This window comes from Dama dama, chromosome 11 (assembly GCF_033118175.1).
Source record: "Dama dama isolate Ldn47 chromosome 11, ASM3311817v1, whole genome shotgun sequence".
NCBI lineage: Eukaryota > Metazoa > Chordata > Mammalia > Artiodactyla > Cervidae > Dama > Dama dama.
Window position 1 is genome coordinate 1,068,500 of NC_083691.1, and position 24,452 is coordinate 1,092,951.

General features: G+C 68.2%; 4 protein-coding genes across 9 annotated transcripts; 1 reads left to right on the forward strand and 3 right to left on the reverse strand.

The window, feature by feature from the left end:
- The first annotated feature begins 2,023 nt into the window (after positions 1-2,023).
- EDF1 (endothelial differentiation related factor 1) lies at positions 2,024-5,437 on the forward strand. Its single transcript, XM_061154184.1, has 5 exons — positions 2,024-2,211; positions 3,605-3,656; positions 4,003-4,163; positions 4,417-4,510; positions 5,011-5,437. The coding sequence occupies exons 1-5, from the start codon at positions 2,134-2,136 to the stop codon at positions 5,070-5,072; spliced, it is 447 nt and encodes a 148-aa protein (XP_061010167.1). The 5' UTR covers positions 2,024-2,133; the 3' UTR covers positions 5,073-5,437.
- Positions 5,438-5,893: 456 nt separating this feature from the next.
- MAMDC4 (MAM domain containing 4) lies at positions 5,894-14,053 on the reverse strand. The gene is made up of 27 exons (XM_061154129.1): positions 14,008-14,053; positions 13,317-13,424; positions 13,071-13,244; positions 12,866-12,991; positions 12,576-12,706; positions 12,416-12,500; positions 12,174-12,299; positions 11,884-12,021; positions 11,690-11,778; positions 11,432-11,605; positions 11,105-11,189; positions 10,842-11,021; positions 10,625-10,750; positions 10,379-10,510; positions 9,696-9,812; positions 9,444-9,578; positions 9,173-9,306; positions 8,896-9,103; positions 8,670-8,807; positions 8,425-8,543; positions 8,254-8,344; positions 7,967-8,113; positions 7,683-7,817; positions 7,459-7,586; positions 7,266-7,374; positions 6,625-6,803; positions 5,894-6,509 (listed from the first exon to the last, which is right to left on the reverse strand). Exons 1-27 carry the CDS (start codon positions 14,051-14,053, stop codon positions 6,468-6,470), a joined length of 3,402 nt encoding a protein of 1,133 aa, XP_061010112.1. The 3' UTR covers positions 5,894-6,467.
- A 1,286-nt stretch (positions 14,054-15,339) lies between these two features.
- Positions 15,340-16,916, reverse strand: PHPT1 (phosphohistidine phosphatase 1). Of its 2 annotated transcripts, none has more exons than XM_061154176.1 (3): positions 16,678-16,916; positions 16,093-16,217; positions 15,340-15,557 (listed from the first exon to the last, which is right to left on the reverse strand). In XM_061154176.1, exons 1-3 carry the CDS (start codon positions 16,835-16,837, stop codon positions 15,357-15,359), a joined length of 486 nt encoding a protein of 161 aa, XP_061010159.1. In that variant the 5' UTR covers positions 16,838-16,916; the 3' UTR covers positions 15,340-15,356. The 2 variants fall into 2 exon arrangements, with proteins under 2 accessions (XP_061010159.1, XP_061010160.1); XM_061154177.1 differs by having other exon boundaries at positions 15,340-15,591; positions 16,678-16,912.
- A 1,772-nt stretch (positions 16,917-18,688) lies between these two features.
- On the reverse strand, positions 18,689-24,357 carry AJM1 (apical junction component 1 homolog). 5 transcript variants are annotated; one of them, XM_061154131.1, is made up of 3 exons: positions 24,283-24,357; positions 22,521-22,666; positions 18,689-22,445 (listed from the first exon to the last, which is right to left on the reverse strand). In XM_061154131.1, exon 3 carries the CDS (start codon positions 22,391-22,393, stop codon positions 19,466-19,468), a length of 2,928 nt encoding a protein of 975 aa, XP_061010114.1. In that variant the 5' UTR covers positions 22,394-22,445; positions 22,521-22,666; positions 24,283-24,357; the 3' UTR covers positions 18,689-19,465. The 5 variants fall into 5 exon arrangements, with proteins under 5 accessions (XP_061010114.1, XP_061010118.1, XP_061010113.1 ...); XM_061154135.1 differs by having other exon boundaries at positions 22,521-22,592; positions 24,283-24,334; XM_061154130.1 differs by lacking the exon at positions 24,283-24,357 and adding an exon at positions 23,216-23,373.
- Positions 24,358-24,452: the final 95 nt, after the last annotated feature.

Consider the following 24,452-nt stretch of genomic DNA (forward strand, 5'->3'; position numbering starts at 1 on the left):
GAGGGACGTGACAACTAGGGGAGGTCCTTGGCACTGAGGGAGAAACACCACTATACAGAGATCTTCTTCTTTTTGTTTTTTAATATTTATTCATTTGACTACACCAGGTGTCAGTTGCGGCATGAGAACTCTTAGCTGCGGCGCGTGGGAGCCGGTTCCCTGACCAGGGATTGACCCCGAGCTCCCTGCATCAGAAGCACGGAGTCTTAGCCACTGGACCACCAGGGAGGTCCTCTCCTCTTTTTTAAAAATTAATTTCCTCGGCTGTGCTGGGTCTTAGTTGCAGCATACGGGATCTACTTCCCTCACCAGACCTCATCCAACCTGGGCACTTTGTACTGGTAACTCGGAGTCTTAGGCACTGGATGACCCGGGAAGTCCCGAGATCCCAACTCTTGATCACTGATACTTTGACAAAAGATCTTCATGAAAGGGGGAAACGTGGAATTAATTACAGAAACCGCACCTGAAGATGGATTCAGGCTAGGGGGAAGCGCTCACGCCTATCAGATGTGTCAATTACCCTAAACAGGAAGAGACCTCTGTCTACACCTCCTACTGGGAAGGTGCCCCTACTTACTGTTAGGCAGGAGGAAGGGAACTTCCCTCGGTCCCCCACCCCATGGACAGCTCAGCCCGGCAGAGATTTCAGCAGTCCAGCCAATGGGAAGCCTCCACTGGACCCCCAGCTCTCCCGACTCCCCCTTTTCCCTAGGAAAGGAAGTTCCTCCCATGCTCTCCATTTGCCTGTGGTCTGCCACAGTGTAGTCTACACGGGTGTTAGAATTCCTCTGTTGTGGAGCATAAACCTACAGGAATGCTACAAACAGAGCATGTCTATGCAAAGCCAGGAGTGCTACCCAAACCAAGGTCAACATTAACTTTGATCCAACAGGTTAAAGAAACCTCTGAACTGTTCTTTCCAGAAAACAATTCTGCAAAGTCATGACGTGGCATTCAATGAAAATACAGCCAAAAATGCAAGCAAAAGCATTCTTTAATGCATTCATTAACTCATACAAAGGTTATTTTTCTGAATTTTGTGATGCTTGTGGCATTTATCAATTTTTGACTTATTTTCTCATGATCCAAGATTACCATAAGATAACTGTGTTAGTTATTGTAAAATAGCATTCATTACTTTATGTATATATTCATATTATACTGTAAAATTATGTATACATTATCCAAAACATACATGTTACACAGTAACATACTGTGTAATTCTGTTTTTATAATTTTACATATTTCCTTGGCGTCCTCCCACAAAATATATTTGCTTCAGGCCCCACCTAACCTGCATCCACCCTGGCCCCCACCCTCTTTGTATCGCTTGATAACTCCAGAGAAATAGAACTTCAGTTGGCGTGCAAGGTGACCAAAAAAGGCATGAAGCAGAAACTAACATCAACGACAGAGAAATCGACGAGGCCACCTTTCGCCCCTGCATCAAGTTCGCGCGCCCACCGTGCCCCCGAGGGGCCAGGCCGCGTCCCCGCCAGCCGGGTGCAAGAAGCCAGGTGTTGGCTCCCGTCTCCTTCCTTCCCGCCACCTGCGCCCCCCTCCCCGCTTCTCGCACAGAACCCTCACTAGCGTTTCCCCTTCCTCCGCCCAGTACTCCTCCTCATGCCCCGGCCCCCACCCGGTTTCGAGGGCCACCGTGCACCGCCTCCCCGAGCCGGGGTCCCCTTCGCCCCACCCCGCCTCCTCTCGCCTCCGCGCCCGCGGCCCCTGTAACCCTCACCGCCCCACGCCCCCCTCAGCACCCCCAGCGGCTCCCGTCCCCTCCTCAGCCACCCCCAGCTCCCCCGGGCTCCCTGCCCCTCTCTTCGCCCCCTCAGCCACCCCCAGCTCCCCCGGCCCCTGCAGCGCCCCCCAGCGGCCAGGCGCCCGGGGCGCGCCGTCTCCCGCCCCACGTCGCGCACCGCGGGGGCTTGCTTAGACGAGCCGGGCGCGGATTGGCTCCGAGCCGGGGGAAGTACCCGCCCCCCCCGAGTCGCCGGCCAATGGGAGGAGGGGCGGGCCCGCAGCGGGCGCCGGAAGCGGCCCAGCGACGAGGGGACGTCGCGTCGCCGGGTCTCGAGCAGCTGCTTCGGAGCCGCCGGACGGACCGCCTTCCCTGCCCGCACCGCCATGGCTGAGAGCGACTGGGACACGGTGACGGTGCTGCGCAAAAAGGGCCCCACGGCCGCCCAGGCCAAGTCCAAGCAGGTGCGGGCGCGGCGTGGGCCTCGGGACCCAAGGCCGGCCGGGGGCGGGGAGTGGGCCCGGCGCCGGATCGGGCACCGGGTGGTCACGGAGAGGGGCCCGGGGGCGGGCCGGGGGCGTCGAGGCGGTTTCGGGCAGTGACACAGGCCCGCGGGACAGGGACTGCGGGACCCGGGTGGAGGAGGGGAGCGGGCCGAGGCTGTCAGCGAGGACGGTCAGTGACGGGCCCTGGGAAGTGATCAGACGCGGGCAGGGTTGGCGGGCACCCCCGCCCCGGCGTGTTCTTCCCCCGTCCGCCGGCTGCCCGGTGCCCGGCCAGTCCGAGGCCGCCCGCGGAGCCCACTGAAGCACACTGCCGGCTGAAGGGAGTCCCTGGCCCCGGGCTGAGTGGCCTAGGACCCAGCTGGTGTCCTGCTGGTGACCCTGCTGCACCCATCTTGCCAGAGTAGCCGGCATGCCCTGAGGGGCACTTGGGGCAGACGGTTCTCCGCGAATCCATCGGGTTCCCCTGTGAGTCGCTGTACGGGACGGGGGGAAGTGCAGGTCAGTCTCCAGCCCTGCTCGTTCCTACTCTCAGCAGCCTTGGGCTGGCCTTAGACACGCAGTGCCAGGCCTGGGCCACGGCTGGCTTTGGCCCTGCTGACTAGCATTCATCAGCCTGCCCAGGACTTTTCAGTTGGTCAAAACCAAATTCACTCTCTCTCTCTTTTTTTTCTCCAAAGGAACCTTAATAGCCACAAACTAGGCATCATCTGACCAGCTCTAGAAAACGTTTGTGAACATGTCACACTTAGAATGTCCCACAGCCATGTCTCTAAGGTGTCAGAAACTTTAAGAAATAGGTCACATTCATGTTCTATGACTGTGGATCAAGGGGCATCACTGTTTTTGCCAGGGTTTGGGGCGAGGGCTACAGGCTTTGTGTGATGTGCTGTATTTTATTAGGAGCCAGTTTGGCTGAGGAAGGCCAAACCAGGTCCTCACTTGACGTTCCTTCTGGCAGGAGAGTCTCGTAGAAAAATCTATTTCAAGTGTGGGTTTCTAAAAGGACTCACTTGCCTGTCTTTTTCAACAGCAAAGTCATGAGCTCTTTCTGTTTTCTTGAGCTGAAGTTTATTGAGAGTTGCCTAGACAGTTGGACATAGAGGGCAGACAAAGCTTGTATGACAAACTTTGGCTTAAACCCAGCATTTGCTTGTCGGTCCTTGAAAAAACATCAGGTACTAGCAGCGCCCTGTAGCAGGGCGCTTCAGGGCATGAGTTCAGAGTCTGACTGCCAGGGCTTGAAAAGCACGAGGCATTATCAGTTGGCTGACAGGCTGACAGTAGCCTAAACTGGGGTTGGCTAGGTACTGGAAAGCTAATTTTGACCAAAAAACACTTTCTAATTTTCTAGGCCATCTTAGCAGCTCAGAGACGAGGAGAAGATGTGGAGACTTCTAAGAAATGTAGGTACTCATATGTCCACTTGCAGGACCAGGGAGTTTCCGGGTTCCCCGGGCGTTAGGGTGGCTGCTGGCATCGACGTGGCTGCAGAGCTGGGGGTGTGAGGGTCTTGTCGGAGCAGCGGTGGTTGGCATGAGTCAGGAGGGATCCTTCCACCCACTTCCTGTCGCCGGGAGGAGATCCTGGGCTTAGTGCTCTTAGGCCTGTGAAGGTGCCCCCACTTTGGGTGGCCTGGCTGAGCCTGTCTTCCAGGCTCAGGGCGCCCGCGGGGCCTGGTTCCATTCCGGACCGGCTCACCTGTGGGATTGCTGCAGACGCTCTCCTTTGCTCTTGGCTTGCACGGTCCAGGGGCCGCCGGCCAGAACAAGCAGCATTCGATCACCAAGAACACAGCTAAGCTGGACCGGGAGACTGAGGAGCTGCATCACGACCGGGTGACCCTGGAGGTTGGCAAAGTGATCCAGCAGGGCCGGCAGAGCAAGGGGCTGACACAGAAGGACCTGGCTACGGTGAGCACGGCGGGCCCCTCCTCCAGGCGGGGGGCACGGGCCCTGCTCGCCCAGTGACTCGGGGCTTCAGTTCGCTCTTGTCCCGGGAGCCCCGAGACCTCTGAGGGGCTATACGACTCAGCTGTGACTTGCTGAGCTGCGTCTGCTCCGGCCCCGGGCCCGCACACGCCGCGTGGAGCCTGAGGCCCTCCCCTGGCTGTGTCCGTCTCCCACCACCGCCTGGAGCTGATGGGTAAACACACGTTCTCTCTAGAAAATCAATGAGAAGCCGCAAGTCATTGCGGACTACGAGAGTGGCCGGGCCATTCCCAACAACCAGGTTCTGGGCAAGATCGAGAGAGCAATTGGTAAGTGTCCTGCTGACCTTCACTGCCTGACCAGACGCAGGGTGGCTGCCCCTCCTGGGTGCAGTTGGTGAGGAGGGTGCAGGAAGGCCCCTGGGGCCCCAGAATTCTCAAGAGCCTGAAGAACATTCCCAGGAGCACGCCGTGTCTGGGCGCCCCCCCCCCCCCCAATCTCTCCATTTCCCCACGTGCCGCCCACCCGGCATTGGCAGCAGCGTGGCTCGGAGCGGAGGCCTGGTCCTGGGAGGGGCCGTCCTCTCCCCTTGAGGAGGGGCAGGCACATGCTCTTTAGAATCAGACATGAGAACTATTCCTGGGGTGGGTGAGAGCCCAGGGACGGGATGGTGCTCCCCGCCCCCTCCAGAGGAAGGGAGCCAGTGCCCCAGGGTCAGTGGGGGCGCGGCCCTCTGTGAGGTGGTGGGTGCGGAGGCTGAGGAGCTGCCCCGTGCCTTGAAGTCCAGAGTGGGAGCTGCAGTGGTCAGTGGGGGCCATGGCTCTTTCAGGCCTCAAGCTCCGGGGAAAGGACATTGGGAAGCCGATCGAGAAGGGGCCAAGGGCGAAATGAACATAAAGCCTCGAAATCAGTGCGTTCCGGCTGATCTCGTCCGGCTGGTCCCCTCGACCACCGGCGCCGGCACGGCTCTCTCCACGCAGCCGAGCGGAACACAGCGGGAGCCCCGCCCGGGAGCCCCTCTCCTCGTACCTGCTGTCTAACTAACTAACAAAACCTTGCAAAGTATCTGCTTCTGATTTTTCCTCCCTGTCCCCGCCCTCAGTGGGTGTGGAACGCTGCCGTCCTCACCCACGGGGTCCATCCTGCTGCGGGTGCGGCTCTGGGGAGCTGGAGGGGGGGTGGGCGGCCACCATCTGGGAGAGGAGCTGTGTGTCCAGCCTGGCTCGTAGAGAAGCTAATAAAGTTTGTTCCCTTCCTGCTGGTGGTGGATCCTTGCCCCCCACTCTGCTGTTGTGCCTACGGCGGCCAGAGGCTGTCTCCGTGAGGCGCCACAGGGGAGCCTGAGGGGCTGGGACGGTCCCTCTGCAAGCTGTTTCTCGTCACCTCTGCTGGGACGGTTAGGGGCATTGGTCAGCCTCTGGGCATCAGACCCTGGTGCCCCCAGTCACACCCTTGCCCGTGGGCCCCGGTGGGCTCGGGTGGCATGGTGGCGCCGCCTGGGCTGAAGGGGGCAGCTGGCGGTGCAGGTGTGGCCGTCATGCCCTCCAGGACGGCCAAACCTGGGCGCCAACCCCGACTTGGGTGGGAGGTGTCTGAAGCTCCCGTGTGTGAGGTCAGAACCTGGGACTGTCCCTGGGTTAGAAGGACTCTGCTCCACTTTATTACGTGAGGGTGGCTTGTGGGTAGGGATTTTGACCAGGGAAGGGTGGACTTGGGGACTTTGACTGTGGGAGGGCGGACACGGGGACCTTGACCCTGGGAGGGCAGACACGGGGACCTTTATTTGTGACTCTGGACAGATTAGAGCATTCCCCCACCAGTCCAGCTCCAGGCCACCTTGGACCCTGACAAGTGTTTGCTCCTGAGTCTGTCGCCTGAACCTGTGGGGGTTTCCGTCTTTTATCAGATACAGAATCGCCCAGTGAGGTGGGACCTGGGGGGGCCTTGAGGGGGTCCCTCTGGCCTGGGCTGGGGCAGTGGCTTCTTGGGGCCCCACCGCATCTGCCTCCTGCTGCCTCGAACCGCTGGCCGTCTCCTGAGCCACTGAGGCCCATGGGAGGGGCCCCCAAGAATGTCCTCTCGGGCAGGTTGGATCGGGTCTGGGGAACTGCCCTTCCTGGGGCATTTATTGTTGGGGTAAGGGCCACACTTGGGCCTGTGGGTACAGCGCCTGTGAGGGTGATGGACGCAGGAGCTCAATGTATTGCGGGGGCAGGTGTTGGTCCCTGGGCTGGGGTTCCAGTGGCGGGTGAACTCATGTGAGGAGCTGGGTCTTCTCTGGGTCGTCTACTGGCCGTTGGTGACTGATGCTGGCAGGGTGATGCGGTCCTGGGGTGGGGAGGCAGAACTCAGTGGCTGCTGGGGCCCTGTGCACCATCAGGCCGGGTGCTCAGCACGCAGGGACCTGCGGCTCCCGCCCACCACCCCCACCCGGGGCTCCTACCGCACTGAAGAGAATGTTGTCGAAGCCGGGGGCCATGGTGTCCATCTCGCCCCCAGAGGGGCAGCCCCCCTTCTTCTGCAGCCAGCGCTGGCCCGCGACCCCAAGCAGCAGCAGCAGCACGAGGAGGAGGAGGGCGCCGCCGACCGCGGCTGGCACCAACGTGGCCACCGCCCCGTCCCCTGTGGGCCGCGGGGCACGTGACCCGGGATCCCAGTCCTGTCTCAGCCCCACCCGGGGTCAAGGAGGGTGCCCGGCATGGCTGTCCCCATGGCCTGGGGTTTCCAGGTCCCCTCTGAAGTCAGCGGGCATGGGCTGAGGCTGGGCCCTGGCAGGCACGGGGCTGCCGACCCGGGGGTCACGGCCCCAGGCTGGACGCCCCCTTTATCGTGAAGTCACAGCCACCAGTGGGTGCTCCAGCAGGAGGGTGGCCAGGGTCTCTGCCCGACTGGGGGCAGGAGCTCATCGGGCAGAGGAGGGGGGCACCCCACTCCTGGGGGCACAGGGCCCTGGGCTGGGGCCCCGCAGCGAGGGCAGCCGGCCTGTGGCTCTCCTGGTCCCTCAGGGCGAGGGTGTGACCCCCCACCCCCAGGGCTGGCAGAGGCCCCGCCCTGGAGGAGAGCCGCCCGCTGGGCAGGGCCTACCCTGGCTGGGTGTGGGCAGCCCGCACTGCTGCCCAGCCCGGTACTCAACGTCGTCCAGGGCGATGGGCCCCACGGCCGGCTGGCCGCCCAGCGTGGCTTCAAACACGACCTGACAGGAGGGAGAGGAGGCCGTGTGGGCCGGGGCGGGGGCCGCAGCTGCCCGAGGGCTCCCGGGTCGGCGCGCCCGCCCCACCTGGAACTCCGCGGTGCTGGCCACGTCCACCTGGCCCTCCAGCCATTGATGCCGCCGGCGCCCGCCCGCGCCCCACACGGCCAGCTGCCCCTGCACGCTGCTCAGGAGGACCCTCAGCTCGCCCTGGTCTGGGAGCAGGTGTCAGGACGGTCTGGTGGAGTGGGGCGGCCCCCGCCCCGCCCCGCCCCGCCCCGCCCCGGGGCTCCGGGGCTCCGGGTGCTCACGGAAGTGCTCGGGGAAGTCCATGCGGTACCAGAAGCGCAGGCAGGAGGCCGTGGTGGGTGGCAGAGGCTGGCTGATGAGCCCGGCCGCTCGGCCCCCAGGGCCCAGCACGCTGGTCTCAAAGAGGGCAAAGTGGCCTGGGAACGAGAGGGTAGGCGCCCGGCAGACCTGATGGAGCCGGTGCCCCGACCTGTAGCCTCCGACCCCGCTGGGCGCCGCGCTCTGGGTAGGCTGGGCTGGGGTGTGGCGTGCGAGGCTCTGGGGCCCCTTCCCGCCTCAGACCCACCTGCCTCTGTGCCGAGCGTGTGGTCCACGGGGGGCTGCGCGTAGCGGGAGGGCGAGGCGCCGCTGCCCCAGTCCCAGCTGTACCCGCCCAGGCCGGGCCGGGGCACGTGGCTCCAGCCACACAGACCAGCCTCAAAGTCACAGGAAGCTGCAAGGGGCCAGTCGTGAGGGTGCTGCCCCGCGCCCTCCACCCCTGGGCACCACTGCCGCGGGGCGTGGAGCCCAGGCCGGGCGTCATGGGGGCGGCACGGAGCCAGGACCACCAGGAGCCAGGCGATGGGCTCCCACCTGGCAGGGGGCAGGGCCCGTCCTGGAGGAGCAGGTCATCCAGCGCCATATAGGAGTGCTCCACACCGGCGGCCACCGCCTCGAACACCACCTGGGGGGCACCGGGCGGGGGTCGCGCCTGCTCCGCCCTCGACAGCCCTTGGGGTGAGGAGGGCGCCCCACTCCACTCACCTTCCAGGCCCGCCCGGCCTGCACATCCACACTGCCCAGGCGCCAGGCAGCCCCTCCGCGAGAGCTAACGCTGAGCGCCTGCTGCCTGCCGGCCTCCTCCACATGGACCTTCAGGGTGCCTGCCGCCGAGCAGCCAGCCCCGTCAGCGTGGCGGGGGCTGCCCGCTCGGGCCCTGCGGTGGGGGGGGGGCTCCCAAGGGGCCTTCTGAGGGGACCCCACGGCCCCGGCTCCTGGCAGCCCCTCACCCGGGTTGCGGAGGCTCAGGTGGTACCAGAAGGTCAGGCAGGCGGGCTGCAGCAGGGGGCGGTGCTCCTCCGAGATCAGCAAGGCCGCGTGGCCACGGGGCAAGCCCTGCGGGCTCATGTCCACCACCATGTAGTGACCTGGGGGGTGGCAGGGTCAGCCTGCCAGCCGCCGCCCCTGCCCTCCCCGCCCCCACCCATCTGCTCCCCACCCGACCCCAGCGGGCACCCTGAGCTGTCTCTGTGGTGTGGTCAGCGTCGGGGCCCCATGAGGCGTTGGCCTGGCGTGTCCAGAGGCCCCGGCCCCCCGTGGAGAAGCCACAGGCCGAGTCCTCAAAGGAGCAGCGCCGGGGGGCCCAGCAGGGCCCAGGCCGCAGGGCCACGTCGTCCAGCGCCATGCTGCCGTGATACCCGTCCCGGAGGCCCTCAAACAGCAGCTGGGGGGCAGACGGGGGTCAGTGGCTGGGGCCTCGCCTTGCCCACCGCGCCCGCACCCGGGGCCTCACCTGGTACTTGCCCGCGTCCGGCGGGTGGTGGAGGGTGGCCCAGGCCTCGTGCCAGCGATTGCCGTGGGTGCCAGACCGGAACCACAAGTGCGTTTCTGCCCCCCCTTCTCGCCTCATCGCCAGGCGCAGAGTCCCTAGAGGCAGGGGGTTGGGAGGGGACGAGGCCCTGACCCCTGCCTTTCAACCCCTCCCAGGCACCCCAGGGGGCAAGAGGCAGGACCCGGGGCCCCTGTGAGGCTGCCCTGAGGCCCTGCCCAGCTGGGGGCCTCACCGATCTGGGGACCGTAGAGGTGGAACCAGAAGGAGAGACACTCCTGAGGGGCTGTGGGCGCCTGGGGCTGGGTGAGCAGGTGGGCAGCGGGGCCCCGGGCGGGGGGGTCCGTGGGGTCCAAGAGCACGAAGTGGCCTGCAGGGGCACAAGGGTCTGGGCTGCGGGGGCCCCAGGCTGCAGGGGCTCGGCCCCGCGCGCGCCTCTGCCCTGGGAGTCGGGGTCTGGCGGTCGCCCCTGGGCACCCTGCCTCACCTTGGCCCGTGGTGTGGTCGTACCTCGGGCCACGGCTCCCGACCCGGCGCCACTGGGCATCTGTGAGGTGGCCGCTGTGCCAGCCACAGGTCCCCCGCTCAAAGTTACAGGAGACCTCTGGGGGCGGGTGGAGGTGGGTCAGCGCCCCCAGCACCCCTCCTGAGTCCCGAGAGGGTGGGGGAGACGGGCTCCGGGAGAGGGGGCTCCCGGGGGCTCCTGGAGGAGGCCTGGGTGGGGGGCCGGGCACCCGGGGGAAGCACCTGAGTCTTCCTCAGCGGCTGCTGCAGGGCTGCAGCCCGTGAGCGTCACGTCATCCACCCCTGCGCCCTGCCGCCCGGGGCCGTCCACGTCCACCAGCCCGACCAACTCCAGCTTCGCGGGTCATGAGGGAGGAGGCCGTCAGCCAGGGCCGGCTCCGCGGGGCCCCTCTCCACCCCAGGCTGCTCTCCTCACCTGGAACGGCCGGCGGCGAGCCCCAAGAAGGACCCTGTCCACCTTCCAGCCCCCAGCGGTGCTGCCAGGGGCCTGCCACACCGGCTCGCGGCGGCTGCCCTCCACCACAACCAGCTCCAGAAAGCCTGGAGAGGGGTCACCGTGGGTGGCCTGTCCAACCCTGTCCCTCGCCCGGGTGCTCTGACCCTCCACCCCAGGACGGGGCAGAGGGTGTGAAGGGACAGTGGTACCTCGGGGGTGACTCTGAAGATAGTAAACCAGGCGGAGCTCGCAGCGGGGGCCCGAGGGGCCCAGGATGGGTGTGAGCACCCGGGCCTCCTCACTCAGCTGTCCCCAGGCCCTCTGCACGGCCAGGAAGTGTCCTGGGGATAGCAGGCCTCAGAGCCGGTTCCTCCCCGGACCCCGACTCAGCGCCCTCCCTAGGGAGAAGGGGCAGCTGGAAGGCAGGTCCCAGGCTGCCCCGGGCGGAGCCTCACCAGCAGCCCCGCGGGCATCCGGGCCGGGCCCGCCCCAATCCGGGGCCGGGAGGCGCACCCACTGCAGCCGCCCCACGCTGGCGTCCTCCCAGCCCCCGCCTGAGGGTGACTCGAAGTCCGTGGTGCCTGCAAGGGCAGGGGGCATGGATGGGCCTGGGGCCTTGCGGGCCGCTCCCAGAGGGCAGGGTTGAAGGGAGGTGAGGCCCCGCCCGCTCACCGCACTCCTGCTCGTCCTCGCCCCCCGGGCACTGCTCCTGGAAGTCACACAGCTGCTCCGGGGGGACACACAGCTCCCCACAGAAGAAGTGTCCGGGCTCGCAGAAGCTCCGAGGCCGCAGGCTGGACGGCTGGGGCCAGGGGCTGGGGGCCCAGAGTCCAGGAGGGGGGCCGGCCGGCTCTGTGGGCCGGCGCAGGGGTCAGGCGGGCTGGCAGGGGCTGTGCTTCTCCTGGGCTGGGGCGTGGGGCGCCCAGCAGGCTCACCTGGGACTAGCTTGCAGTGGTCGGACAGGATGAGGTCGTCCAGGCCCACGACGCCCCCAGGGCCTGTCTGCCCAGCCAGGAAGATCTGGGGACGGACGGGGTCGGGGGCGCCCCAGCACCCCTCTGTGATCCCCAGGCCGGTCTGCCCCCCTGAGTCCTCTCCCCAGAATCCACACTTCGTCCTTATCTTTTGCTGGACACCCAGCCCTTTAGGGGGCATCTCTGCAGGGAGCCCCTCCCCTCCTCTGGCCTGCCCTTCTCCTGAGACGGTGGAGGGGCCCCGGACCTCCCTGCCTCCCCCCACGATGCTGCCCTCGCCAGCCTCACCCGAAAGCGGTGCTTGCTCTGGATGTCAACTCGGTCTCGGACCCAGGCGGCCCCCAGCTCCCCTTGGCGCCTGCGCAGCAGGACAGGGGGCTGGGGGGCTGCAGAGCTCCCTGTCTGTAGGAACACCTGGAGGCAGCCAGCCTCAGACCCATGCAGGTAGTGATAGAAGATGAGCTGGGAGGGGAGCGAGCACAGTCAGCAGAGATGCCGCAGGGCCTGGGCAGGCAGGACGGCGCCCTGCGACTCCCACCTGCTCACCGAACAGTTGTGGGGGTCCGAGGCCTGGAACTCGGGGCTGGAGAGGACCGCTGGGGCGCTGGGATCGGCCATGGACGCGAGGAAGGAGCCTGGGGAGACAGCAGGCACGGGTCAGGGCAGCTGGTGGGGCGGGGCGGGGGTCCCAGGGCAGGGCGGGGGTCCCCAGAGCCGGGCGGTGGTCCCCGGAGCCTCACCCTGCACGCTATTCCAGGTGTGGTCACCGCGTGGCCAGGCGGGGTGCCCAGGGCCGCCGGCACTGCGGTTCCGGGTCCAGCCCTCTGAGTGGTTCCACAGGCCGAGGCCCATCTCAAAATCTGTGGCTACGTAGTGTCCTGGGGGGCGAGGGGGCTCTGGCTGCCGAGCGGGACCTCCTGCCTGGCCCCCTCGCTGCCCAGGCCTGTGCTCACGGCCCCGGCTCTGGCGCATGTCAGCTGTCTCAGCCCCCGAGGGATGGTGCCAAGGGCCAGCCCCCTGTCCCACTCACGGCAGGGGGCTGCGTCCTCATCCGAGCGGTCCCCGCAGTTGTCCTCCCCGTCACACAGCTGGGGGGGCTCCACGCAGGCCTCGCTCCGGCAACGGTGGTGCCCCAGGGGGCAGTGCGCCTGGGGGGCTGGGGGCAGGGTTAACCCATCACCTGCCCCAAGTCCCTGGGCGGGGCCGCTGACCAGGGCCTCCTGCTGACCCCCTCGCCCCTCCAAGAGTGGGCCCACGGCCAGGGGACCTTACTGGGCAGCCCGCAGCGCCAGAAGGCCACATCGTCCAAGGCCACGGTGCCCCTGTGGGTGGCATTTCGCGTGGCAGAGAAGGTCACCTGGAGAGAGCGAGGTCCCTAAGTCAGGGCTCGGACCCTCCCCGCTGTCCCCGCCGTCCAGAGCGCCCATCTCACCCTGAAGGCGCCCGGGATGCGGCCAGTGGGCACCACCAGCTGCTGCCAGTCTGGGCCCCAGGGCCCTGTGCTCCGCCACAGGGTCAGCGTCTCCACACCGTGGGTCAGCTCCAGCCGCAGCTCGGCCACATCTGCAGTGAGGGGTCTGGAGGCAGCTCAGGCCCCAGGCCTCCCCCAGGCCCGTGGCTGTGCCCACCCCAGGACCCCTGCCCACCCTGGGGGCGCCCTCCCGTCTCTGCTCCCCTCCTCTCGGGTCACCTGACTTGAGTCATGGGGTATGGGGCGCGCACCTCCTGAGGCTGCGTGGTACCAGAGCCTCAGCTCGCAGGTGGGGGCGGCCTCATGCAGAACCGGGGAGCGCAGGGCCGCGGTGGCCATCTCCCTCCCGCGGTGTGTGCCGACCGCCGTGTACCAGCCTGGGCAGCCGAGAGGTCAGGAGACGGGGCAGGAGGCACGGAGGGCTGCGGACCGCGTGGAGCCCCGCCCAAGCCTCACCGAGGTCGGTGCCCAGAGTGTGGTCTGCGCGCGGCCCCAGCCCCTCCGGCGACGCGCCCGCGCGGTCTCGGAGCCAGCGGTAGCCCGCGGTGCTGATGTCCCGCCAGCCACAGGAGTCCTGCTCGAAGTCGCAGGTGAAGGGGGCGCCCGGGCTGGGAGAGACCCCGTGGTAACCTGCAAGGGCAGGGGGTCAGGCGGAGCGGCCGCGAGGGCTGGCCCCACCGCTGCCCCCTGGCCCCGGCTCACCGCACTGCGCCTCGTCGGGGCAGCCCCTGCAGTCACACACGAAGTTGCACACAGCCTCGCGGGGGGGCCTGCAGTGGTTGGGCACCCAGGCCCAGCCGGGGGATCCTGCTGCCAGCAGAGACAGCCAGGTGGCCCGCGGTAGGCAGGCTCTGCTGTTCCCCAGCCCAGAGACCTCTCAGAGTTGGGCGTTCTGGGACATCTGGGGGCCGGGCCAGGAGGTCGTGCAGGGCGGGGGCCAGAAACCCATGGAGAACTGCCCCCGGGGGGCCCCTGTCAGGCCCAGGAGGTCATGTCTGGCCCTGGAGAGGCTGGCTGTCAGGATGGAATGCCTGGGTGTGCAAGGGACTGAGGATCCCCGACGTGGGTCCCTCCCCGGGGAGGAAAACTGGAGTCCAGCATGACTCCGGAGGGGCTGCGGCAGGGTGGGCCAGGCCCCCTCAGGCTCCACCCAGGTGGAGAGTGGCCGGCTAGGGTCTGCCTTCAGAGACCTCTCGTCTTGGAGCCTGGGTGGAGACTGGGCCAGGGCAGGCTGGACGCTGGCCCCTACCCCAGCGGGGCTATCCCCAGGACCCCGAGGGCTTGCCTGGCGTCCCCACTGCAGGCCGTCCCGGGCCCGCATCCCTCCTTCCCTGCAGACCCAGCAGCTGGGCCCCCGGACGTTCCTGCTTTAGGAGCTGGGTCGGCGACTCACCCAGGAGCATGACCACGGCGGGCAGGAGGTGGCCACGCAGAGGCATGGTCAGGCCCGAGGCAGGGAGGCCTGGGGCGCCGCCTGGCTGTCAGCCCAAGGCCCCGCAGACAGACTCTGCTCTGACCGTGGACCCGGCTCAGCCCTTTCTGTATCTGCAGCCCCTCACCTGGCCCCACCCCGTGCTGACAAAGACAGACATCTGGCTGTAAATGCATCCAGGAAGAGAGGCCCCGGCCCGGGGGGGCTCCCACCTGCCTGGCCCCTTTTGGCCGAAGGTCAGGCCTTGGCCGTGGTGCGCACCGCTGCCCAGCCCTGCCTGGTGGAGGCCCCGCTGGAGACAGGACCGAGTGGCACAGGCCTCAGCTGCTTCTCCTGGGGTCTCTGGTCACGCAGAGTTCAACTCAGCTGGGCAGGAGCCCAGCTGGTACAAAGCCCGCACCTGGCTTGAGTTCCCTGCACGGGGAGGGGGCAACCCTAGCAACCAGGGACGTTGTCCCTCCCTGTAACTCAGCCTGTGGGTCCCTCTCAGCTTGCTCGCTTAAAAACGATGACTGTTTTCTCGTCGACGAGTGTCCAAGCAGTGTAGTGTGGCCTGGGTACAGCAGGTACAGGGTCCAGAGGAGCCGCGGGGCTCTGGGCCTCGTGGCACTGACCCCAGTGGAGGATCTGGAGCCAGGCGCTGCCCAGTTTATCACCGTCTGGCCTTGGGAGCTTGCCTAAGCTGAGCCTCAGTTTCCTCATCTTTGAAAGCGTAACCATGGCGCCTGTCTGGGGAGGCTTCTGTGAGGGCCCTAGAGCCCAGAGGAGGCGGGCACAGCGTGATGGAGGCCTCTGCTCCCCACAGCACCAGGAGGAGCGTCCCGGGAGAGGGGCTCCAAGTGTGACGCCCGGTTTACTTGAAGGAGCCGGAGGCAGGGGGCCCTGATTCTGGAGTCGAGGGGCCACAGGCCACCCTGCTCATGACCTCAGTTAGCAGTGGCCAAGACAGGGGTTGCTGGTGCCCCCCACTCCATACTGGGAGGGGCCCCCGCCTCCGCAGGCTGGAGGGACTTGGCCCTAGCTTCTTGCGTAAGGGCTTGTCAGGCCTCTTCCCAGATGACCGTGGGGACAGCAGGTGCATGGAGAAGCAATCAGGCCATAAATGGGGGCAGCGACCAGGGCCCCCTTATCAGACCCCAAAGGGCTGAGTGTGCACGGCCACTCCCTGGGCCCCCGGGGTAGAGCCAGGTGAGGGGCAGCCTCCAGCTCTCGGCTACCCACCCACGCTACCTGCAAGTACAGAGACGTGAGCTGAGAACACAGACGCAGAGATACATAGCACCCAGGGAGCAGCAGAGTTGACAATGCTTTTAATTCTCCTGAGAGGAAGCCCAGGCACCGAGGCCTGGCAAGGGTGGCAAAGTGCCAGGGGGTGCAGTCCGGCCCCTCGGGAGGGGTCTTGAGGGCAGAGTTCTGAGAGGGCTGCTGGATGGACCAGGCCTCGAGTGGGCCTCAGTAGCCGTCGTCAGCCCACGTGACTTCGTAGTCCGGATACTTGGCTTTGATCTTCTCTGTGGAGACAGAGTGTTGGGCACGACCGTAACCCTGAAGGAAGAAGGTGGCTCTCACACGCCCAGTCCTGGCTCTGGGGGCCCCCAGGCAGCAGGGACACCAGGAGCCAGCTGGGGAGGAGGCTGTCATCCCCCTAGCCACCTAAGCCACTCTCCTGGGGGAAATGTGGCCTCCAGGGGGAGCCAACCTGGAGGGAGGGCCCTCCAGCCAGAGGCCGAGCTGGCTCTGGGTGCCCCGTGACCCTGCAGGTAAGAGTGGTGAAGGGAGAGGCAGGCACTCCAGCTCCAACGCAGTGCTGGCGACCTCGAAGCGCTGGAGGACTCGAAGTGCTGGAGGACAGAGGCCCGGCCAGGCCTTCGGGGCAGGAACAGCACACAGCCCATGGGGGGCGAGCACTGGCTCCCACCCACTCCCTGTTTCCTGTGTCATGCAGCGTGGAAACCGGGAGGCTGCGGGCCCTGGAGGCAGGGTTCTGTGGCTGAGAAGGTCCGGGTGTTCCCCAGCCAGGACTGGGGCCCTCAGCTGTGGGCTCACCATGGAGTAGCCGTACACGTGGATCTTCCTGTCCTGGCTCTGGTGGGAGATACGCCCGCCCCCCAGGCACTCGCAGTCATAGCCCTTCTTCTGCATCTCGCCTGATACCTTGTCGTAGATGTCGGCTGGAATGGGAGGGGGGCTCAGCACCAGCCAGGGCGGAGGGGGTCTGAGGCCCTCCCCCCGCCGCCCCCAACCTCCGGCCCCCAGGCTCTAAGCAGCCCCCGCCCCCAGGAGAGAAGACTCTCTGGACCAGAAAAAAGGGAGGAGGGGGTGCGCCTGGGTAGGGGCCCTGGGACTAGGAGGGAGGGTCGGTCCACGGAACCCCTTATCTCCAGGACAGTCTGGATGCCTCCCCGCCACCCAAGCCAGCCGGCGAGGAGACCCGGCACAGGGTCTACCCCCGCCCCGCCCTCGGCCCCGCCCCAGCCGCGCTGCCCCCGCCCACAGAGCCCGAGGCCCCGCCCCGCCCCGCCCCGCCCACAGAGCCGGCCGCCCCGCCCCGCCCACAGAGCCGGCCGCCCCGCCCCGCCCACAGAGCCGGCCGCCCCGCCCCGCCCACAGAGCCGGCCGCCCCGCCCTCACCGTGGTACTCGGCCCACTTGTAGCCGCGCACTATCTCTTTGGTTTCCCCAGCCGGGGTCCCGGAGGGCGGTGCCGCGTGGACTCGAATCAGCACATACTTGAAGACGCCGTCGGAGTCGATGTCCACGTCGGGGATCTGGGCGAGGCCCGCCGCCGCCATTTTCCCGGAGCGCGCTCGCCCTGCGGCCCGCGGCCCTGTCCCGCGCGACCCCGGGCTGCGCGGACCGCGCGGGGGGCGGGGCCTGGAGGCCGCTGGCCAATCCCGCGGGGGCATGCTGCCCGGGCCCAGCGCCTCAGCCAACCATGCGGCCGACCGGCGGCACAGACGGGCCAATCGAGGCCTAGCTCCTTGCAGCGCGGTGACCGCACCGGTTCCCCTTAAAGGGGAACGAGGAGCCGGGAGTGGGTGCGGATTCTTTTCAGCCCACGGAGAAGCCCCTTCCTGGGGTTCGGGGGCGGCTGACGGGCCCCTCTTGGGGGCGGTGCCGGGCGACCCACGAGGCGCAGGGGGCGCGCGCTGTCCCTGACTCACCCCGCAGATCACGCGCGCTGCCCTCGGCTTCCCCCCGGGTCCCCGCAGCGTATCTGAGGGCCTCGCGCCCAGGTACTCCGCCTGCTGTCCCGCGGTCTCCCGCCCCGCGCCCCCACCGAGTCCCGCGGTCTCCCGCCCCGCGCCCCCACCGAGTCCCGCGGTCTCCCGCCCCGCGCCCCCACCGAGTCCCGCGGTCTCCCGCCCCGCGCCCCCACCGAGTCCCGCGGTCTCCCGCCCCGCGCCCCCACCGAGTCCCGCGGTCTCCCGCCCCGCGCCCCCACCGAGTCCCGCGGTCTCCCGCCCCGCGCCCCCACCGAGTCCCGCGGTCTCCCGCCCCCCGCCCCCACCGAGTCCCGCGGTCTCCCGCCCCGCGCCCCCACCGAGTCCCGCGGTCTCCCGCCCCCCGTCCCCACCGTGTCCGACTCTCTCCGGCCTCCCACTTCACGTTGTTCAGTGGTTTCCCACCCCTGTTTCCGAAGGCCCGCCCCCTACGGCTCCGAAAATCTTCGTCGCACCCACTCTGAACAAAAAACGAGGCAGCAGTGGCTACATTCGAGTTATATTTTCCTTGGTTCGAAAGCGCTCCCCCTCTGGAAGTAACCCCAGTCCAGGGTCCTTCCTGGACGGCGCTTGGGGACGAAGGCGGAGGCCCCTGGGCAGGGGGCGCGGCGGCCGGTTTGTGAGGCCGCGAAGGCGGGAGGGGCTAAGCGGGGCGCGTGGCCGGTGGAAATGCGCGGAGCCGAGGCAGGCGCGCAGGCAGGTGGAGGAGAAGGAACGAGGGAAGATGGGCGCGGGTGCACGGTCGCGGGTTGGGGGCCCCACAATTTAATTGAATCGATGCCTCCACCACCTGGCCCTGACGGGGGCCTGGGGCTTCAGGAGGGCCCTTCCGGGCGCCGGACCTCGCCCTCTCGGGCCAGGGCCAGCGGACAGCCCCGGACGAGAGCGGGGATAACGGACACTGGAGCGTGCATTCCCGAGGGCCGGAGCCGGGCCGCCAGCCTCAAGCGTCCAGCCTGCAGCACAAGGCGGGGCCAGAGCGAGCTAGAGCGCAGGCGTTTGCGCAATTGCGCCCCCGACGCCCCTGACGGACAGCCGCCCTGTGGAAGTAGCTCGCTTCCGCCCCTGCTGCCATCCACGTGTTCCCCGCCCTGCTCCAGACTGGGGACGAACCTCCTCCTCGGTCCTCACTAGGGCTACGGATAGGGTCCCAGCTGGAGGGCCTCCTGGGCCGCTCGCGCTCACCCAGCTTCTGCACCTGCTCCCGCCTACCTCTGAGGTTAGGGCCGCTCTGGCGCACACCTAGGGCTGTCGACCAGGTGAGGGCAGGCAGCCCAACCCACGCCCTGTCGGGTCTGAGCTCTGGCCAGCGCCCCTCCCCTCTGCTTCCCCAGCCCAGGACCTCCTCCCCTCTGGCTGGGTGTCTTGTGCCTTGGTTGAGGACTCCCCCCGCCCCCCCCCCCCCCCCCAGTACCCCGTTCACTGCTGCTTGCCCCAACCCTTGCGGTAGGGCGGGCAGCACCGTCAGTGTACCGAGGTCTGACCCAGTAGGGGCGAGGGCCCCACGCAGGTCCCTGCCGGCCCTGCCTGCCCACCAGGCCAGGACGTGCTCGGGATGCGGACACACCGAGACCAATCAGCGTGTCTGTCCTCCGGAGAAGAAAAGCCTCTGAGCAGGGTGCATCCCAGACCACAGGAAGCGGGTGGGGGTTGTGTGTTTAAAGGGACAGGACTAGGCTTTGGTCAACTCGGGCTCCTGGACCACGGCGAGCCGCGGACGGAGAGGCTCCAGGGAAGCCCTGCAGATGGGCAGGGTACGGACAAGTCGGATACGCGCGGTCGGGTCTGCAGTAGTGACCCCTCCGCGCAAAGGCAGGGCGGGCTGGTCCTCAGACCCACCCCGCCTCCCAGCGGGGAGCACCAAGCGGCCGAGGACCTGCCTCTAGGGAGACCCGAGGAGAACTGGGGGAGAGAGAGCCCGGAGGGACTGGGAAGGTTATCGCCGGAAGGGGGCGGAAAGGCGGCGCTTCTGGAGACCGCGACGGGGCGGAGCTTGCGGCGATGTGGGCGGGGCCTTGTGGACCGGGCGGGGCTTGGGTGGACCTGATGGGGTTCACGGTGGGCCCCGGGTGGACTGGGCAGGGCTTGGTGGACCTGAGGGGGTTCAGGGTGGGCCCTGGGTGGGGCTTGGTGGACCTGAGGGGGTTCAGGGTGGGCCCTGGGTGGACTGGGCGGGGCCGGGCGCTCCTCCGCGGCTCACATGATGTCATCCAAGAGGTTCGCACTGGCCACCCAGTCGAGTGCGCGCGGCTCGGACGCAGCCATGATCATGCACATGAAGGGGCGGCCGGTTCGCCGGTCCGTGGGGTAGATGGTGGTGGGCGTGAAGCGCCGGTTGGCTTCGACAAACTCGCAGAGTTGCTCGTAAACGCGCGGGAACTCGTGGCGCAGGAAGACGCCGCGCAGCCGCAGCTCTCGCTGAATATGAATGAAGGCCACCTCGCGTGCTCGCCGGCCCGCCTCGCCGTCCTGGTCTAGGCCCGCGGTGCCGGGCGGCGGCGTCAGGATCAATGTCTCCATGTCAGGTTCGCGGCCCCGCGCGGGGGGCGGCCGTGCTGGGCTGCCGGCCGCCAGCGCCACTTTGGCGAACTTGCGCACCGTGGGTCCCGGGCTGCGAGGTGCGGGCGCTGGCCTGGCAGGGGCGCCGGGCGGGGTGGCACCGGGGCCCACAGCCACCGACACGCTAAGCAGGAAGCACTCGGCTGGTTCGTAGAGGCGCCCAGCGGCCGCCAGCTCCCGAGCATAGCTGCCCAGTGGGGCCGCGTGCGTGGCCAGCTCGCGCAGCGACAGGTAGGTGGGCGACAGCAGCAGCCCCTCGAGGCCGAAGCGCAGGAAGTTGTCCGCGGAGCCGGGGCTCGGGAAGCCCAGGAAGAGCACTCCGCGGCCGCGGGACAAGAAGCCGACTCGCGCGATGCGCGAGAAGGCGCGGTGCACCGGGCCGCTATCGCGGCAGAACTGCAGCACGTGGCGGCACACGCTGCCGACGCGGCCGTACACGCAGCGCGCCTTGTGCGCGTCCCAGTCCTCGCGGCGGCACAGGCGCGAGCAGTAGTAGGTGTAGCAGCTGTGGCAGGACTTGAAGTAGAGGCAGGCGTTGAACATGGTCTCCGTGCGCCCGCAGCGCGCGTTGGAGCACGTCATCAGGTCGTCCTCGTCCGCGCTGGGCTCAGGGGAGGCGTCGGCCGCCTGCCCCTGGCCGGCGGGCTCCTCGGCGCTACCGGCGGACGCAGGTGGCGAGCGCGGCGCCAGCACCGGGCCCCCGGGCCCCGAGGGCCGCGAGTCGAGCAGGCGCCGCAGCTGACGGCCCAGGCCGTCGGACGCGGGCTCGAGCGCCTGGCCGGCTGGGGACCGCGAGTCGATGACCAGGTCAGTGATGAGCTCGTCCAGCTGTTCGAGGCTGCGCTGGCGGCCAGAGGCGGGGCCGTCGGGGGCGGCAGGCTGAGACTGGCGGGGGCGGCTCCCCGGCATCTCCCAGCTCCTGGCGGCCGGGCGCTCGGCGGCGCGCAGGTCGTTGTCGGTGATGGTGATCTCCGGTGTGACGTACCAGTTTCGGCCGGGGCCCTCCCCCACACGGCCCTTCTCGGACAGCGACGTCTCGGACAAGGACAGCGCCGCGTAGCGTCGGGGCGAGGTGGACAGGTTCACGACGACGGGCGGGCGCCGGCCTTCGGGGGACGTGCCCCGCGGCTCCCGCGCCTCGTGGCCCAGGAGGTTCTCGTAGCTACGGCCACGGCCCAAGGGGTCTTCGCGGCGCGGCCCCGGTGCCAGGATGTTGTCCCAGGAGCGCGAGTAGTGGCGGCTGTCGGTCGCTAGCCGGGGTGGGCTGGTGCCCGCGCCGCCGTGCCAGGAGGCGAGCAGCGGGCCGGGGTCCGGCGGGGGCGCCACCTGCAGCGTGCGGTACGGCCGCGGCCCCCAGTCGCCCCAGGCTGGGCTGCCTCGCGGGTGTGGGTAAGTCCGCGTCAGGGCTTCTCGATTGCGGTACCGCCCAAAGTCCTCAGTGTAAAACGCGCGGGCGGCGGGGCGGGCTCGAGGCTCCTCGGGGGCGTAACGTGGGCCGCAGGGCGGGCCGTAGGCGCGGGGGGCCTCCCCGTAGTAGGAGCGGGAGGGTGGTTCCTGGACCGGGAAGGTGCGAACTTCCCCCGCGTAGTAGCCGCTCCCCCGTCTTGGACTGGGCCCCGGGGGCTCTTCGGGCAGAAAGGGCCTGGGATAGTAGCCGTCGAAGGGCGGCCCTGGGCTGGCCATGAAGCCCCCAGGGTGGCCCTCGGGTTCCTCCGTGTAGAAGAACTGGGTGGGCCCCGGCGGGGTGGTGAAGGGCACACTCCGGCGCTCCGCGTAGTCCCGGGGCCCGGGGAGCGGCCCGTCGCAGTACAGCGCCCGGGGGTCGGTGCAGTACGAGTCACTGGGGGTGGGAGTGCGCGAGAGGGCCACGTGGCGAGGCCCGGGCACCGTGAGGCCGTGGAGCTGCGGGGCGGCGCGGGGCCAGGGCGCGGTCTCGGGGGGCCCGCAGGGCCGCGAGCTCCGGGCGGCGTGCTGCAGCACTGCTTCGTCCGGCTTGATGTCCAGGCGGCAGCGGACGTGGGGGGCGGGCCCCGCGGATGGCTCGACTGGCGCGCAGCGGTTGGTCGCAGCGCAGAGGGGCGCGATGCGGCCGGGGCCGCCCCGCTGCGGCTGTAGCTTGATGGGGTGCAGCTCGTTGGCGAGCGCGCGCAGCGCGGGATACGCGGCCTCCCGGCGGGGCGACGCGTCGGCCCGCGCCGCTCGCTGTGCTTCTCGGCCTCGGCGCGGCAGCACGGGTGGTGAGGCGGGCGCGGGCGCCAGGCTCGGGGGCGCGCGGGGGGCGCTCTTGGAGCGGGCGCGGCGCCGGGTCTCGCCGTCGCGGGATCGGGCGCGCGGCGCGGCGGGCTCCGGGGGCGGCGCCTCCGGGCGGGCCTCCATGGTCACCCCGTCCAGCGCCTCCAGGAAATCGAAGCTTCGACAGTGGCGCTTGTTGAAATGCGCGGGCGCCGCAGGCCGGGCCATGGGGCGCTCACATGGTGGGGGCCTCGACACGGGCCCCGGGGCCGCCACCTTGATGTCCTGGTACACGGTCGACACCAGCAGGTCCGGTGGGTCGGTGCGGGTCATCTTAAAAGAAGTCTCCAGGCGTCAGCTCACTCGGCCTTTCGGGGCTTTCGCCCTGAGGGGAGACGCGGGTCAGGGCGGCCCCTCTGCAGCCCAGGCCCCGCTAACCCCCAGCGCTGGCCCGGCTTACCTGGGGCACAGCCCGGGAGGCAGCCAAGGCCTGCGGCCACAGGCACGTGTTCCATGCCGGCGTCAGAGGCACCTGCAGGGGAAGCCCAGCTGTCCAGCCACTCGGGTCCTGCCCCCTCCTCCAGATCATCCTTTTTGGGCCACTTTCTGCTGGGAGGAGGTGGTTACCAGAAAGGGGATGTCATCGCAGCGGTCCCCGAACGCCTCTGCTCACTAGTGACCACTGGCAGGCTGGGGTAGACCCCCTTTTCGGGGACAGGCCAGTATTGGGGGGGAGGAAGAGTGAGAGTGACCCCAGGACCACCCTACTAGTGCCCACAGTTGGAACAACTGTGTGCTCACTGGGGGCCTTCACAGACTGCTTTAAGGTGCCAGCTCCTACTAAGCAGGCGATGAAGACCCCTCCTAACGCCTAGTGCAGAGCAAGCCCCCCCACACCCCCCCGCTGCAGTCTGAAGCCCCTGGCCGCAGCCTTAAGCAACCTTAACCAGCCTCCTGCACCCCCCCGCCCCCTCAACTGGCAGGGCTGAACATGCAGCCGTCCTCCAGCGCTGTGTCAAGGCCCAGCGCAGAGGCCCCTGTGGGCCCTGAAGTGGCCCCGTCAGGCCCAGGCATGGCACGGAGGCTCACAGGCTTGCTGCCCTGCCCTCTGTCTCCGTGTGGCTCTGGCCGCAGCAGTGCTTCCGGAGATCATACCTGGGCCCCACAGCTCCCTTTGCTTTGCAGGAACCGCCTCTGACTCTCCCCTTTTTTGGGGTGGTTGAAACCCACCAAGCTCTTTGGGGCTGTCATGACAGGGCTGGGAGAGTGACCCCCCATCTTTGCAGCGAGTGCACGGCAGCCGGAAACCAGGCCCTGGCTGCCGGACCACGTGGGGGTGTGTGAGCTCAAGGAGCTCAAGGCTGCCCCCAGGTCCCTGAGCGGCGCAGCAGGCCAGGAGGCTGCCAGCAGGGGAGGCAGGGCAGTGGGTGGATCGAGCCCCTGCCACCCGCTATTCTCAGGCAGGCCCTCCCCACAGCATCACGGGAGAGCTCCATGGAAACCTGAGGTTCCATGCCCCCGCATGCAGGCTGAGCTGGGGTCCACCCCTCTGTACCAGGCCCACGTTCAGACTTGGGCCACCGGCTTCTCTGGGTGCCCAGAGCCTGCACAGGCTGGGGGTGGAGGGGAAGTGACTCAGACAGTGGTACAGGGTCTCCACCGCCTCACAGGCTGGGGGGGCATGCTCCAAGGTGAGCTCGGAAAAGCGGGGAGCTGGGCGCTCACCTGGCAGGATCTCTGGTCTGGCTGACCCTCTGTCCCTGGTGTGCCAGGGCTTTCCTGCCAGCAGAGCTGCCCCCCTGGGTCAGGGCCACCCAGGCCCAGTGCTTGTCCCCTTCTCAGCCTCAGCTCCCCCTCACCTGTCCCTGGTTTGCAGGCCCATCCCCCTCCCACCCCCTCCCACCCTGAAGCCAGGCCAGGACTGGGGGCTGAATGACAGGGTATGAGGCTCCGCCCCAGGGAGGTGACAGCCCGGCCCTGGCGCTGCCGCGGCCCCGAGGAGCCAGACTGGGCGACACCCCTTCCCTTGGGGATGGGACGGCCCGCCCCCGCCGGGGTCCCAGGCCTAAGGAGCCCGGCAGGTGGCCCTCTCCGGCGCGCAGCCCGGCCCAGCCCCGAGCCCCCGGGGGTGGGGACCGCCGTCCTCCGAGGGCGCAGCGTCCCCGTCCTCGTGGACGCCGCACTCACGGAAGATCCGCGGGGCAGCGGCCTGGACCCCTTACCTGGGCGGTGCTCCGGCACCGCGCCCGGCGGTCTGCGCAGGCCCGAGCGCGCTCCGCCGTCCCCCGCGCCGCCGCGGCCCCGGCACCGGCAGAAGCTTCGAGGCAGCGGCGCGAGGCTGCCGGGCCGCTCGGTGCTGCCCCCGATGGCGGCCGGCGGGACTGCACTTAAA

What these genes read in the sequence shown, in the direction of transcription:
- EDF1 (XM_061154184.1), top strand. Translation starts at nt 2,134, where the DNA reads ATGGCTGAGAGCGACTGGGACACGGTGACGGTGCTGCGCAAAAAGGGC. An exon ending in CCCAGGCCAAGTCCAAGCAG is followed by an intron (nt 2,212 to 3,604) that starts GTGCGGGCGCGG and finishes CTAATTTTCTAG; the next exon opens with GCCATCTTAGCAGCTCAGAG. An exon ending in CAAGATCGAGAGAGCAATTG is followed by an intron (nt 4,511 to 5,010) that starts GTAAGTGTCCTG and finishes TGGCTCTTTCAG; the next exon opens with GCCTCAAGCTCCGGGGAAAG.
- PHPT1 (XM_061154176.1), bottom strand. Translation starts at nt 16,837, where the DNA reads ATGGCGGCGGCGGGCCTCGCCCAGATCCCCGACGTGGACATCGACTCC. An exon ending in CAAGTGGGCCGAGTACCACG is followed by an intron (nt 16,218 to 16,677) that starts GTGAGGGCGGGG and finishes CTCCCATTCCAG; the next exon opens with CCGACATCTACGACAAGGTA. An exon ending in ACGTGTACGGCTACTCCATG is followed by an intron (nt 15,558 to 16,092) that starts GTGAGCCCACAG and finishes CTGTCTCCACAG; the next exon opens with AGAAGATCAAAGCCAAGTAT.
- AJM1 (XM_061154131.1), bottom strand. Translation starts at nt 22,393, where the DNA reads ATGACCCGCACCGACCCACCGGACCTGCTGGTGTCGACCGTGTACCAG.
- MAMDC4 (XM_061154129.1), bottom strand. Translation starts at nt 14,053, where the DNA reads ATGCCTCTGCGTGGCCACCTCCTGCCCGCCGTGGTCATGCTCCTGG. An exon ending in AGAGCAAGCACCGCTTTCGG is followed by an intron (nt 11,190 to 11,431) that starts GTGAGGCTGGCG and finishes GTCCGTCCCCAG; the next exon opens with ATCTTCCTGGCTGGGCAGAC. An exon ending in CCACTGCAAGCTAGTCCCAG is followed by an intron (nt 11,022 to 11,104) that starts GTGAGCCTGCTG and finishes GCCGGCCCACAG; the next exon opens with AGCCGGCCGGCCCCCCTCCT.